The sequence below is a fragment of the Haemorhous mexicanus genome, chromosome 3 (assembly GCF_027477595.1).
Source record: "Haemorhous mexicanus isolate bHaeMex1 chromosome 3, bHaeMex1.pri, whole genome shotgun sequence".
NCBI classification, from domain to species: domain Eukaryota; kingdom Metazoa; phylum Chordata; class Aves; order Passeriformes; family Fringillidae; genus Haemorhous; species Haemorhous mexicanus.
The window spans coordinates 8,224,718-8,237,860 of NC_082343.1; the positions used below are offsets into that span (position 1 = coordinate 8,224,718).

Here is a 13,143-nt window from a genome sequence, read left to right on the forward strand (position 1 = left end):
CATCTAATAGAAGGTTAATCATAAAAGACTATGAGCAACTGAAATAGATCCCTCCTGGCAAGAACAAAAGGATAACTACATCCTAGAGAAAGCTGCTTTTCTCCACTCTGTGCAGGGCACTGGGGTTTGGAGGGGAATACACCCCAGCACAGAACAAAGAGGACCTTGGAAGCAACACTGCTTTCAACTGAGTGTCTGGGGTGGCAGGAGAAAGGAAAGGTGCACAGATATAAGGAAACCCAGGCAAAAATAGAATAGAACAGAAAAGTTTTGCAGTAGGAGGATCTGCAGCTGTGGCATGAAAAGGAAAACAAAAAGAATGAGCAATGAGGCTCAGGAAACAGACACAGAAGAGTATACAACAGTATCATTTTATCCATATTCACTACTGCTAACATATCTATATAAAGAATAAAGAATAACTATTTAGCTTGGGGTGAGGTTTTTTTTGTTTGGTTTTTGGTTTTTTGTTTTTTGTTTTTTTTTTTGAGAAAGATATAATCTATATTTGATTATTCTTACTAACTCTTGTCCAGGCAAACTCTAAATCCACAGCATCCACAGGATTGGAAGCTCTGGAAAATGGTGGAAGCAAGTTAAGCAAGTTACAGGTGCTTCTGCTTCTGAGGGCCTGTGATCACTGTAGTAGTAAGTAGCACTTCAGAAGTCTCTAGTGGCCCAAAATCAATGGGACTTTACAGAAAACAGTCCACTGCAGTACTACATAGAGAATTGAACTAAATCAGCTTCAATAATCTAATAACCACAGATGGCAGTTGTAGAAATAAAAATATTTCAAAAACTTACAGCAGACACGGCATTTTATTTGATTATTTCAATTTTGGATGCAATAATTTGATTTAAATATTCAGAGATTTGTACAGTGAGCCATATTTTGTCAGTTGATAGCTCTATGATTTAAACTTTTTTAAGCTTCTCATTAAGCCTGGCTCATATCACTCCAAACAAGATGTATCAAAGTTTTCCTTCCAAAGATATGCAGTCTCTTAGTAAACTATGCTATAATATCTTAATATCTTATGAGCAGTACAAGCTGTATTTGATTTGCAAGGAAAGGTTTTGGCAGAGGTGGGGTTCAGAGGTGCTTCTTTGAGAAGCTGCTGGAAGCTTCTCCCATATCCCACAGAACCACCACCAGCTGGTTCCAAGGTGGACCCACTCTTGGCCAAGGCTGAACCCATCAGCATGGTGGCTGTGCCTATGAAACAATGTTAGTTAGGAAGGGGAAAAAACCCTGTGCAACTGCAGCAGGACAAAGCTGCAAGAGTGTCTGAGAGAAACAGCTCTACAGGCACCCAGAAAAGGTTTGGGAAGGAGGTGCTCCAGGCACCAGAGCACAGATTGCTCTGCAGACCATGGTGAAGCAGCTGTGTCCCTGCAGCCCATGGAGAGCCCCACGGTGGAGCAGGTGGATGCCCAAAGGAGGCTGTGCACCCATGGGAAGTCCCTGCTGGGGCAGCTTCTGGCAGGATTGGGAGCCATGGAGAAGAGCCCATACTGGAGCAGGTTTTCTGTCAAGTGCTCCCCACACTGGAGCAGTCTATTCCTCAATCTCATGGAAGGGGCCCACACTGGAGCAGTTTGTGAAGAACTGCAGCCTGTGGCAAGGACTCACATTGGAGGACTTTGCAAAGGACTGGCTCCCATGGGAGTGGGAGGATTCCTTCTCTGGAGGAAGGAGCAGCAGAGAGACAACAGGTGGTGAACTGACCACAACCCCCATTCTCTGTCCCCCTGTGCTTATGGGGGATTGGACAGAGAGAAGAGAGAACTGGGAATAAAGTTCAAGAAGGGAGGTGTTTTAAGATTCGGTTTTATTTCTAATTATCCTACTTTGATTTGATTGGCAATAAATTAAACTAATTTCCCAAAGTTGAGTCTGTTTTGCCCATGACAGTGAGTGGTGTGGTCTCTTCCTGTGCTTATCTCATCCTTTGACCCTTTTGTTAGATTTTCTCTCCTGTGTCCAACTGAGGAGTGATAGAACAGCTTTGATGAGCACCTGGTCTAGCCAAGGAGAACCCAGCACACCTGCATTCATGGATAATATGGATAACTATCAAAGAGCATTTCAGAATTACCTGCTAAACTCAAAATCTAGCCTACTGACAGACCTGCAGTTTTGTAGACAGTTCTTTAAAAATAAACTAAAAGTTCTTGGTTCGTTGCAAAAATCATTATTAAAAATGTCACATATTAAAATTACTCCTAGAAATAAGCAGGGTTGGGGTTATTCTTTTTTTTTCCATGTAATTGGGGAAGAAGCATGAAAAGACTAATTCTTTCAAAGGAATTAAATCTTAGAGATGATGAATTTAAAACTAACTAAAATGGACATGAAATTTTCCCACTTCTGATGAATATATACCAAAATGTTTTTCTGTTGCTATGACTGCCTTCTCAGTTAAGGAAAAAAAGCTACAGCAATTGTGATCAAAATAGGAAGGAAAAACAGTAATTATTTTGTTTATACATTCTGGAAAATAATACTTAACTCTGAAGCCATTCTTTAGAATATTAAATACTTGTGTTGCATCTATTAGTCAAACACCATAGATTTTAATATTCCATTGGTCAATAATGATTTTTACATTTTAGAAATGAAATTATTTATTTTAAACAATTCACACCACTGTGATAGTGGCATTAAGAGAACAAGTGCCAAAAACTCTGAGGCACAAACTGCAGAAACAGTCCAGGAAATGTATTATGAGAACCAGGCAGGATGCTGATATCTGGACAAGAGTTGAACAGTCACAGCCTGAAGCTCTGTTAGTGATCACAATAAAAACAGGACAATAGAAAAAAATATTTAATATCAACATTTACACCTTTTAGGAAAGCAGCACTTTATGAAAAAGTAGTGTCCTTCCTATCTCCTCTGTATAGCACTGATGCAAGGGCTCAGAAAAGTCTAAGTGTTCTGATATCTTCACGTTTCAGATGCTAAAAGCATTATGAATAAAATCTGGTATCTGGTAGAGGCAGAGGTGATAAAAAGAAAATCACATCCATGAAGAGAGGCTTTCTATAGAAGACTTTCTAAAGTTGGTAGTTGCAAAGAACCAAGAGCACATACCTTGCTCATTAGAAAAAAGAAAAACACCCATCACCATCACCACCAAACAAAATACCTTTCCATAACTAGTAATTTAAGAATAAATTGGAGTATCTAACCAATATATGGACCTATGCAGCTGAATTTTAGAAAATTACTTGTTTTTACACTAATAAGAGATAATTATACAAACCAAACATACTTATCTATATTTGAATAGAACCATTCATATATGCACCACTTGTGAGCTTTGGGCAGTTTGAGCAGGTTCCGAAGCCGTAAACCAATCTTCTGTGACACTTTCTTTTCTGGCGTGGACATTGTTGTACTAAACTTCTATGTAGTAAAAAAATAAACAAACAGTCAAATAAAATCTAATATTTTTCAGTATTCAAATAAACCAGATTTTCCTGACAAAAGTCTGCACATGATGTTTCATAGCAATGTTTTTCTTGCAGATCTAGAACAACCCTTACTGCATTATATCAGCAATGCAATCAAACAGAACAGACAGCAAATTCTAGCAGAATCAATACCATTATCTCCATACAAAGCTCTTCTAACAGAAACATTTTCCAGAACTGCAAAGTACATGTTATTGGTAACAACAGCATGGCACCAAAATACATATAGACTTCAAAACTCTGAGGGCCCACCAACTGTCTCAGGTGAGCACAATTGGTGCTGCAGCTCAGATGCCAGCAACAGCACCTGCCTGATTTGCACTAGAACTTCTACTCTTGCTCACTCTTCTTAAGTTGAGGATGAAGCTAGGACAGGAATGTAACACAGGCAACGCCTTGATCAGTGTCTGCTTATAAAACTGCAAGTGAAAGGAGCAATCAAGTTTTAACTGCATTTGAAAGCTGTTTGACAAATCGTGGAAAAGACACTGTCTTAGATTGCTTGCATAATAGACAGACCCATGTTTAAACAAGACCATAAAAAAAATAAATTCTCTAATTTTGTTCCAAGGATGGCTGTCTTAGCTGACAGAAAGAACAACTTTACTGCAAAAAATAACAGCTTTTTGAGAGTATAGGTTTAACAGGGTCCCCATGCCATCATCAATTGTTATCCTTCCCCAAACATTCAAAATATTTTGGACTTTAGTAGCAGCCATAATAGGATAAAGCATAAGTTTAGGCACCTTGGCTGCTGCTGCCCTAGAGCCTGGTGGGACAGCAAGATCTATGAACTACAACAGCTGCAGTCCTTGCAGCAAATATTTATCTGGCAATCATTGAACCTCCAGAATCAGACATTTAAGCAAAAAACAACTGGGTTTAGAACATTACCAAGTCTTTCTACGCTTAAAAAATCATGGTAATGAAGAGAAATGTCATGGTTCTCAGCTCTGGCAGAACAGACTTAGCTAAATGGTGAGTGCCAAGCTTTTCACATCAGACACTGCACAGCACAGCTCAGAAGGCAAATCAGAGCAGTATCCAAACAGTACTTTTTCAGTGAGGTAAATTCAGCCTCAGAAGGTGATGGCACAGAGAAGTGATGTGGATGACAAAAGAACTACAGAGTCAACTCAGAGACTGAGAGTTGTTCCCCTTCCATCATAACAAATAAAGGCTGACAAATTACAGCTGCCTTTTTGTGCTGTATCAAGGAGTGGACAATCAAGTGGAGGATGGAAAAACAAGCTCTCTGAACTGAGGACTTTAGCATTACAGGATCAAGAAGGTAAAGCTGGCCATGAACCCAGGCTACAAATCTAGAGCAAGTCCCTAACTTGCTGGGATACAATAAATTCTATAGCAGCCTTCTCAGTTACATAATCAGTGCAAAAAACTTAGGCAGTTTTAAACTGAAGCTGAATAAATTTATGCTGACTACAGGAGGTGATTGTTTGCAGGAGCATGATGGGCAGTGAGTCTGGAATCCTTTTTAGCTCTGTGTTCAAGATCACAAAGAACAGGTACTCCCATAAACAAAACCAGTGGTAAGAAGAAAGATAATAATCTGTTTTGAATTGTGGCTTACTTCTAACAACAGTTCCTCACAAGAAGATTCATAAACCAAAAATGCAACTTGAAAAGCAAATATATTCAAATTTTGAACTAGAACAGATAGGCTTGTTCCCCTTTTTGGTAAAAATATCTCCATACATGTATGTAGGTACCTGTGGAACCATTGCAACCTTCTGATTTCTTTTGGGGGACCTTGTGTTTATTTGTCTGTCATCTTCCTCACTGAAGAGCCGACTCCGTTTTGAATTTCTGAAGGGCTGTAGGGAACAAAATTAAGAATTACAAGCAAGAAACCTGATTTCTCTGTTCATACACAGAATTTACAGTGAGAGAAATGAAATGCCTCTTGTCCTGTCACCTGTTGGTTTTCAGGCCCATGGTACACAATAAATAGTGCCTCCCAGCACTCAGAAATCTAAGGACTGAGAGAAGAACGAGTTCAAGATTCCAGGCTTTTCCAGTGCTAACTATAACCATTACTACACTGTTGGCCCAGTTTCACAGAAGTATTTAGAGCCTAACTCCCACTTGTTTCCATTAGAGTTAGGTGTCTAAACACTTGTGTATCTTAGCTTGCCTTGGTTATAAGTAGTACATCTGTTAAACAATTTGTTTTGAATTTTCGATTTAAAAAAAGGTTTATTCAAACACTGTATTTGTTTTGGATGTTCTCAGCTACAAAGAATTTTCTAATAAAGTGACGTGTTTGCTGGTTTTTTAACTCACTGAAAGTATCTGCATAGCAAAATGCTAGGAAGATTGAGTGTGAAGAAAATACATCTTGAATAAGTTATGTGACAATCTCAGAAAAAAGAATTTAGAATTCATGCTAAGTGAAATTTACTTGTGTGCTGCTATAGCTCAGAAAGAATTAGAAGGCTGACTGAAAACAAGAAATGATATTGTAAATGTGTCATGAAAAAATTCATTTAGTTATTCCTCAATATCTGACCCTATGACAAAAGACTCTTGCTTTCACTGAGGACAAAAGAGCAACCTGTGACTGGCTGTTAGCACTGTGGGGAAGCAGCTTTTCCTTTTCCTTCCATGAAGGTTCTGTGGCCCAGAACCAGAGGCAAAATAAATCAACACAGTTAAATAAGATTTCATTTACAAGCATTTGCACTTTAGAAAGACATTTGATACATTTGTGACTGGTTGACTGCTTGAAAAGAGATATTTTCTTTTAAATTAATCAGTGGTATCTAAAAATCTGTCTGTCCCATGCCATCTGAACATGGGGCTTTCCCAGGAAATATGCGTCTCTTACTCTAAATTAGATATATTTTATAAAAAGAACTACAGAAGTGTATTTAAGTAACAGAAGTGCTCTGTATGTGATAGACACCTAACCACATGCAGTACACAGAAGAAAACATTAATTCCTGATAGACAGTACAAACCAGGAAAGACACCCACTGGACAGAGGAACTGTATTTTGTCAAGGTAACCAAATCACCATGAGCCAGACCAAGAAAACTGTTTACAACCCTCAACAGAAACTGCCAAACTCTACTCCAAAGAACTACCTAAAATGAGAAGAGTGTTTCATCACTCTGCACTGTCTGTGCCTCACATCAGAGTAAAATAACTAGTGTTGCAAAGAGGTATCATCCACAGTGGCTAAAAAGGTCAGGCATTTTTACGAGGACTTTTCAACCAACAGTAAAACATGTCTTCAAAACTTTCAGCATTCAGTAAACTCAAACTATCCCACGACATCTTAGCAACATGGGTCACTGCCAACATGTCAGACTATGCTCTGACCTTTCTCCCAGCTTTCTACAGAACACTGAGCTACACTCAAGTTTTGACTCTGTGTTTTTACCACCCACAACCACCACACCTAAAGACTGACAAGGTTTTTATACAGATATTACAGTCAGTCGCTTTGGGTGTTTAGCACTTGTGATCTTCTAAGATACCAGTAAGGCTTGTTTCTGTGAGATGATGGGCATTCCTGGGAAGCAGCTGAATATTGTGACATGAACTGCAGGAACTAAGGGTCTTCACAAAGTTCTGGTCTCTGTCTGGAACTGCATTTTGTAGACCTTATGTTCTCTAGCATAAACACATAGCAGCATGTGTGTGTATATATGCATCTGTCTGAATCCTACCAAAATAAATACCAGGGAGAAGATCACAGGACAAGAAACAAACAGTGAAGCAAAAACAAACCATGAGGCTGAATGGTCAACCCAAACACCAAACATCCCATTGGAAGCTGCAGGCTCATTTCATATTCCCACCCCAAGGTTGTTCTTTAATGTAAGGCCTCCTGTGAAAGTTCTCAGAAGACACAAATTTCACTGACAGTCCTTCACTTTTATTAAAATCTGCCCCCTAGAAGACGCAATGATGGAAGTGCATTATGATATCTTCCCTTCCTTTCCTTTATGCTTCTGTTCTCAGCCATAATTAGAAGTGAGATATCTCATGAGATACAAAAATAGTTGATCAGAACTGGTGATTCCTGAGCTCAAGGTGGTAGGTACAGTACAAATACTTCACACAGCACTTACTTAAAAAAAAAAACAGAGGAAATTATTTTGATCTATCTTGAACGAGGTCAGCAATTTAATGTGTTTGATTATTCATTTTTAAAATGTGTTTTTATCTCTTATGCAAATTGTGCAAAGTGCTTGAGAAAGATATAGTTTCACCTTTGGACATTACAAATCTCAGCCTTTTTTTGTGATCCTCACATTTGACTTCCTGTAAGGTATTTTACTAATCCTGAAGTTTTTTACTGTTTCTTACCATTTCCACTGCAGAACCAGCATTCTTGCTTTTCCAAATGTGTGTTTTCTGCAGAGAATTGTATTTTTCATTCCATGAACTGGATAAACTTCCCTCTGTTGTGAAGAAAGTACATCATTAATATATATATATATATATATGTATGTATGTATCTATGTGTATGTTTTAATGTAACTACTTGTCCAAAACCAAGTATAACATCATCAACTACTAAAATAACATCATCAACTACTAAAATATTTACTTGCAACATCTTTGAATTCAGTAACAAATAGATTTGAGATTTCAGTATTTTTATTAAATAATTCTTAACAGTAATTTAAAAAAAAACTGAATGAGATTTTCACTACAAGTGAAACAAGTATTTTTTATTTATGACAACATTTCGGTTTCTTGAAACCTCCTTTGCTGGAATCAGTTACTTCCACTGTCAGGTTGACATAAATCAATAGTTGAACTGTGGCTGTAACTGAAATCTGGACAAAGCAAAGCTCTACAAGACACAGACACCTTCTAGTTCTAGAAAATTATTAAATGGGTGTACACCAACAAGTAAATAAATTTTTATTGCAACAGATCTGCATTAGTGACAACATATTCAACAGACCAAGCTGTCTTCTTTGTGTAACAAAACCCTTGTAATACATAAAGAAGCTTTAATTATTGGGCACATTAGAAGTATTCCAAATTTTGTATGAATGTTAATGAAGATAATTTTAAAGAAAAAAATATAAGCAGCAGGTTTTTGATTTAGCCCACAACTTGCTGACAGAGAACACCATAAAATTGTGAAATGCCTTCCTAATGTAGATTGTGTCACATGTACAGGTCTCACTAAGAATCCTTCCTGTATCTCCTGCTCAAGAGATGAAAGATTACCCCAATCTTCTCATCAAACTTGATGTCTAGGCAGTACTTTTGAAGAAAAAACACATTTCAGGAATTTCACCCAGAAGAGCAGTGTCTAAATACACCACAATATATGTAGTTTCAACTGCCAAGGATTATTATTCTATAGAGCTACAAATACCTACAATAAACCCCACCATATTTCAACAAAAAAGCCTATGATTTTCTTGAACTTTCTGAAGACATAAACTAAATACACCTGAAAGTCAGACTGGGTACAAGTAAATAACATATTAATTTCTTACCTTTCAAGCTCACAAGTGCTTTTGCTGAAGAACCTGCAATATAGCAAAAAGTCCACATAAATCACAAGCTATTTCAAACCCTACAACCTATACAGCGTCTACTCATTCTTAATTAATTCTCAGGCAGTAAGTGGAATTTAATATTAAAATCTTTCACAGCTGAATGAGCAAACCTAGCACACCTTCCATGGCACTAGGCATAGAATTATACATTTATTACCATCAAATCCTGAAAGTATATTCACTTTTTGGCTTTTTCCTTTAGTTTCATGCCTACAAAACAACTTTAGATGTTAAACACTCAGGTTTAACACAGCAAATTCTCAACAGGCTTTATGTCCAAACTACATGCTTCCATGTGGCTGCTTGTTTGATGCAGTTGCAAATGTATTTTACAACTGACAAAAAACCTAAAGAACACTTCTTTTTTTCTTTTTCTAATTATATCTACCAATTCAAAATTCTTTAGTGCCCAAGATTCCCAGGAAAGGAGTGGTTCATGCTCAAAAGGAAGAAGATGGATAGCTAGTTGCCCCCTGGTGGTACCTCTTTGTTCAGAAAAGCAGCAGATTAAGATCTCAAATGCAGACAGGATTGTTACTTTGCTCCAACTGCTCAAACAGTGTAATTAACACATGAAAATGTCAATGCTGCCCTTCCATTGCATCTGCAGAACCTCTGCAACGCTCCTGGACCAGGAAAAACACAACTGGGCCTGACTACAGTGGACCTTCATGCTCAGAAATGTTCAAATGTCTAAGAAGAGCTGTCTGAAGCAACTGTGTTAGCACAGGGGAAGATATTTCTGCATGACAATGCCTCCCCAGATTCATGCTTTTCTCTCAAATCAATTTTATCTTTCCAGTTATGTTCCTGTGTGACAATCACTTCTCCCTGTCACTTTGTCTGCTCTCTCCTTCATCTTCTCTTCAAAACTGCTGCTCCTAGAACTTTCTGACTCTGAAGCTCCAGAAATTCCTTGCACCTGCCATTTATCTAGCTCCTGACCTCCCTAACCTCACAGATACTTCCCTCTAAGAGAATACATAGCATGGACTATCACAGAGAATACAGGTACAGCAACAGCAAAAAAACCCCAAAAAAACCTAATTCCTTTTGTTTTCATCATAGCATTTTGTTTGCTGCCATCTTACTATGCCATCTGTTAAAAAACAAAATTTCAATATAAAAAAAGAAAGGAAAAGGAAATAAAGTTTCTATTTCTTTTCCCCAAAAAGCTTAAAAAAAGGGTTTAAGATATGAAACAGAACTAGCTTGGACTCATTGAGGATTTACTGAAATCTTCAACAGCAACCACATCTGGGATTATATGTCAGAAGCACAGTGACACAGCTGGGCTGCACTGTCACACCTCCTGCACATTTCTTTTCTGATGTATCACCTTTGTTGGGTTGGAGCCCTATCAGTGACTGGTACAGGAACACAATTCTGTGATGATCTGGGTCACAGAGAGTTCAGCTTTTGAAACAAAGCTGTATGTTCAAGGTATCACCATTTTTTTTTTTTTACATTTTATGCTAAAAATCCAATACCACACACTGTGCTTGCATAAATACACGGGTAGTCTGCTATCAACCAAGAATGAACAGCTCTGAAAGGTAACATTAAGAACAGTGAAGAACTACTGTGTCCCAAATTTACATAGGGGATGGTGGTAAATGTGTGCAGGGGTAAGTACACAGCTTAAGAACACATCACTGGGGATGGGGACACAGGAGCAGGGTCACCAGGGTTGTCAAATGGAGGAGAGGCTGCCTCTGAAGAGCAGATCACTGTTCTGAGAGATCTCAGGCACTTCATCTGAACACACAAGCATTTCCTTCTTTTTCTCACTATCTTGTTGATATGAATCAAGTCCTACCAATCCAGTCCAGGGTGAGTATTAACACTATTAACAATGGAACAGAAACACTCAGCAAGAGGCAGCAAAGCTTTATCTGGGGTGGTGTCAATCTCACAGCTGAAGTGCCTGAGATGCTTTGCTAACCATGGCATGCTTCACCTGTGAGGGTGATGATGGGCCAGCAGAAGGTTACTGTGCTACTTCCTAGATTTACAAGATTAGCACTCCAAAACAGCATTAGTTGCCAAGGAGTTTTCCACATGGGATAGTTAATCTTCCATAAAGGCATGTTAGAAGAGGGCTGCTCATTTGTTTTCACTTGACCTGTAACTGATGTATCCAGGGCATCTTTATTTAGGAATACAAGTGTCCAAATAAAATATTCCTGATCTATATAAGTTCAAAAGTTAAACGAAACTATTTTACTGTAACAAAGTACAGAACATGAACATCAACACTTTTGTAGCTTGAAGCTGTAGAATACATGTAGGATACTAAAATGACAATGGAGATGTCCATAAGCTTCGTTTTACCTCAAAGGTAAACAATATGACACAACATGGCTTTTCTTGTCAAGTTCTTCTATATTGATTTTAGGGCTACCTGTAACACCACCAAACTCCAAGGAATATGGTACATCTCCCCACTTTTTCCTTTTAGTTGGGCAGTAGTGTCAATACTACCAGGGCCACAAAACCAGAAACTAGGATGATGACCTAAGCAATACTGTGTAACAATCAAAACCAACCAGCATTAAATACAGACAGAAGCATTTCAAGAACTATAAAAACTGCCAAGTGATGCAGGATAGGTTAAGTTTATTTAAACTATACAAAACTTCACTCACAATAATTATTAGATTTATAATATATTAGCCTCACACTAAATGCCAGTAATCTTGTATACTCCTGTTCTGAATAACAAATATATAATCACAGGCAGTCTTTTTAACCTGCATTTTAATTACAAACAGAGATTAAAGTAGAATACACACACACACACTTGAATGCAAATATCTATTATGACAATGATACAGACTTCATTTCCAGAAACACTTAAAAAACAAATGGGTGGAAAGCAAGAAATAAGGCCTGTGAATCATACAGGTTTTTACAACTAAAATCTACTCCCAGCTCCTCCAGGTTCAGAGGATCTCAAAGGTGACTTTCTTAATACTCAGAGTAAAAAAACCCATAACCTAGGGAGGCAGCACAGGCAGCTAGCACAGCAGTGGCACTGGCACACAGCTCCAGTGTAAACTGTAAATTACCTTAGCTTTGTCTTACTATCCTACTGAGTAGTGCTCTGCATATGCTGTTAGTAAATTAATTACCTGAACACAGTGTTCACACTTGACTAAGTCTGTAACATTAGGAAAAGATTCAGCAGAGATCTAGGAGATAAATTTCAAGATCTAAAGACATGTCTTATTGTGAGAAAATTAAGACAGTCCAATCTTGTTCTTCCCAAAGAAGGTCAAGATCTGCACTGATCACAAGTATCTGCAAATGAAGATAATTCAGATAGATAAAATAGCTCTGCAGCCTTTTTTTTTTTTTTTTAATGGAAAGGCATAATGAGACCTATTTAATGAAAGATCACATTGAGTAACTTAGATTAGCAATGATTACAAAGTTCAGATTTCAGGTAACTATACCAAGAAAAGGCATGTTGAACTCCCTGTGACTTAAAATCTTAAACCATGTTCAATACATTTTTAAAGATAACTGCAGCTAAAAAGGAAGCTTGAAACTGATGCACAGAAATTCCAAATACAAGTATACCCAGCATGTTTAATGAAGAATCTAAGATGATTATAATGGCCTTTCCTGGCTCTGAAAAAAACCCCCAATGATTCTGTAAAATATGTGCACCACAGATGTGCAATAAAAATAACCCTGTTCTAGATTATGAGGTATTAAATAGTATCATAACAGGAAGCTCATCAGTAACTGAGAGTCAGGAATAAGTGTATTTATGTGTTTTGTAACACTTGCAAGAAATGATTTTCAGCAAGTCCAGATGAAACCAAATCGATAAAAAGCCACCAAGGTTAAAACCATGCCAGGTGTGCCAAGCCTGGCATGCCAAGGTCCCTGATGTTTTTGTGTCTGGCTGGCTGCAGCGGCGGCCAGCGCGGCTCCCTGAGCGTGGACAGCTCCTTCAGTCCTGAACTGCTGCTCCCTCTGAGCACACAGTCCCCAGCAACCCTTCCTCCAGCCCCTCCTGCTCCCAGGGAGGGAGGACACACATAAAGAGAACTTAAAAACCTCCTCTATCTGCTCCCGAGGCCCTGTGAACTCT

The 13,143-nt window shown here is 38.2% G+C and overlaps 1 protein-coding gene across 2 annotated transcripts in view; it reads right to left on the reverse strand.

Annotated features, from left to right (window-relative positions):
• LIN9 (lin-9 DREAM MuvB core complex component) overlaps nucleotides 1-13,143 on the reverse strand; it is a 61,392-nt gene that overhangs the window by 42,743 nt on the left and 5,506 nt on the right. For both annotated transcript variants that reach the window (XM_059840700.1, XM_059840699.1), the window contains exons 2-5: nucleotides 8,976-9,008; nucleotides 7,822-7,916; nucleotides 5,214-5,318; nucleotides 3,282-3,415 (exon numbers count right to left, since the gene is read on the reverse strand). In XM_059840700.1, coding sequence (XP_059696683.1) covers nucleotides 3,282-3,415; nucleotides 5,214-5,318; nucleotides 7,822-7,916; nucleotides 8,976-9,008 — 367 coding nt within the window. The remainder of the gene's footprint in view (nucleotides 1-3,281; nucleotides 3,416-5,213; nucleotides 5,319-7,821; nucleotides 7,917-8,975; nucleotides 9,009-13,143) is intronic.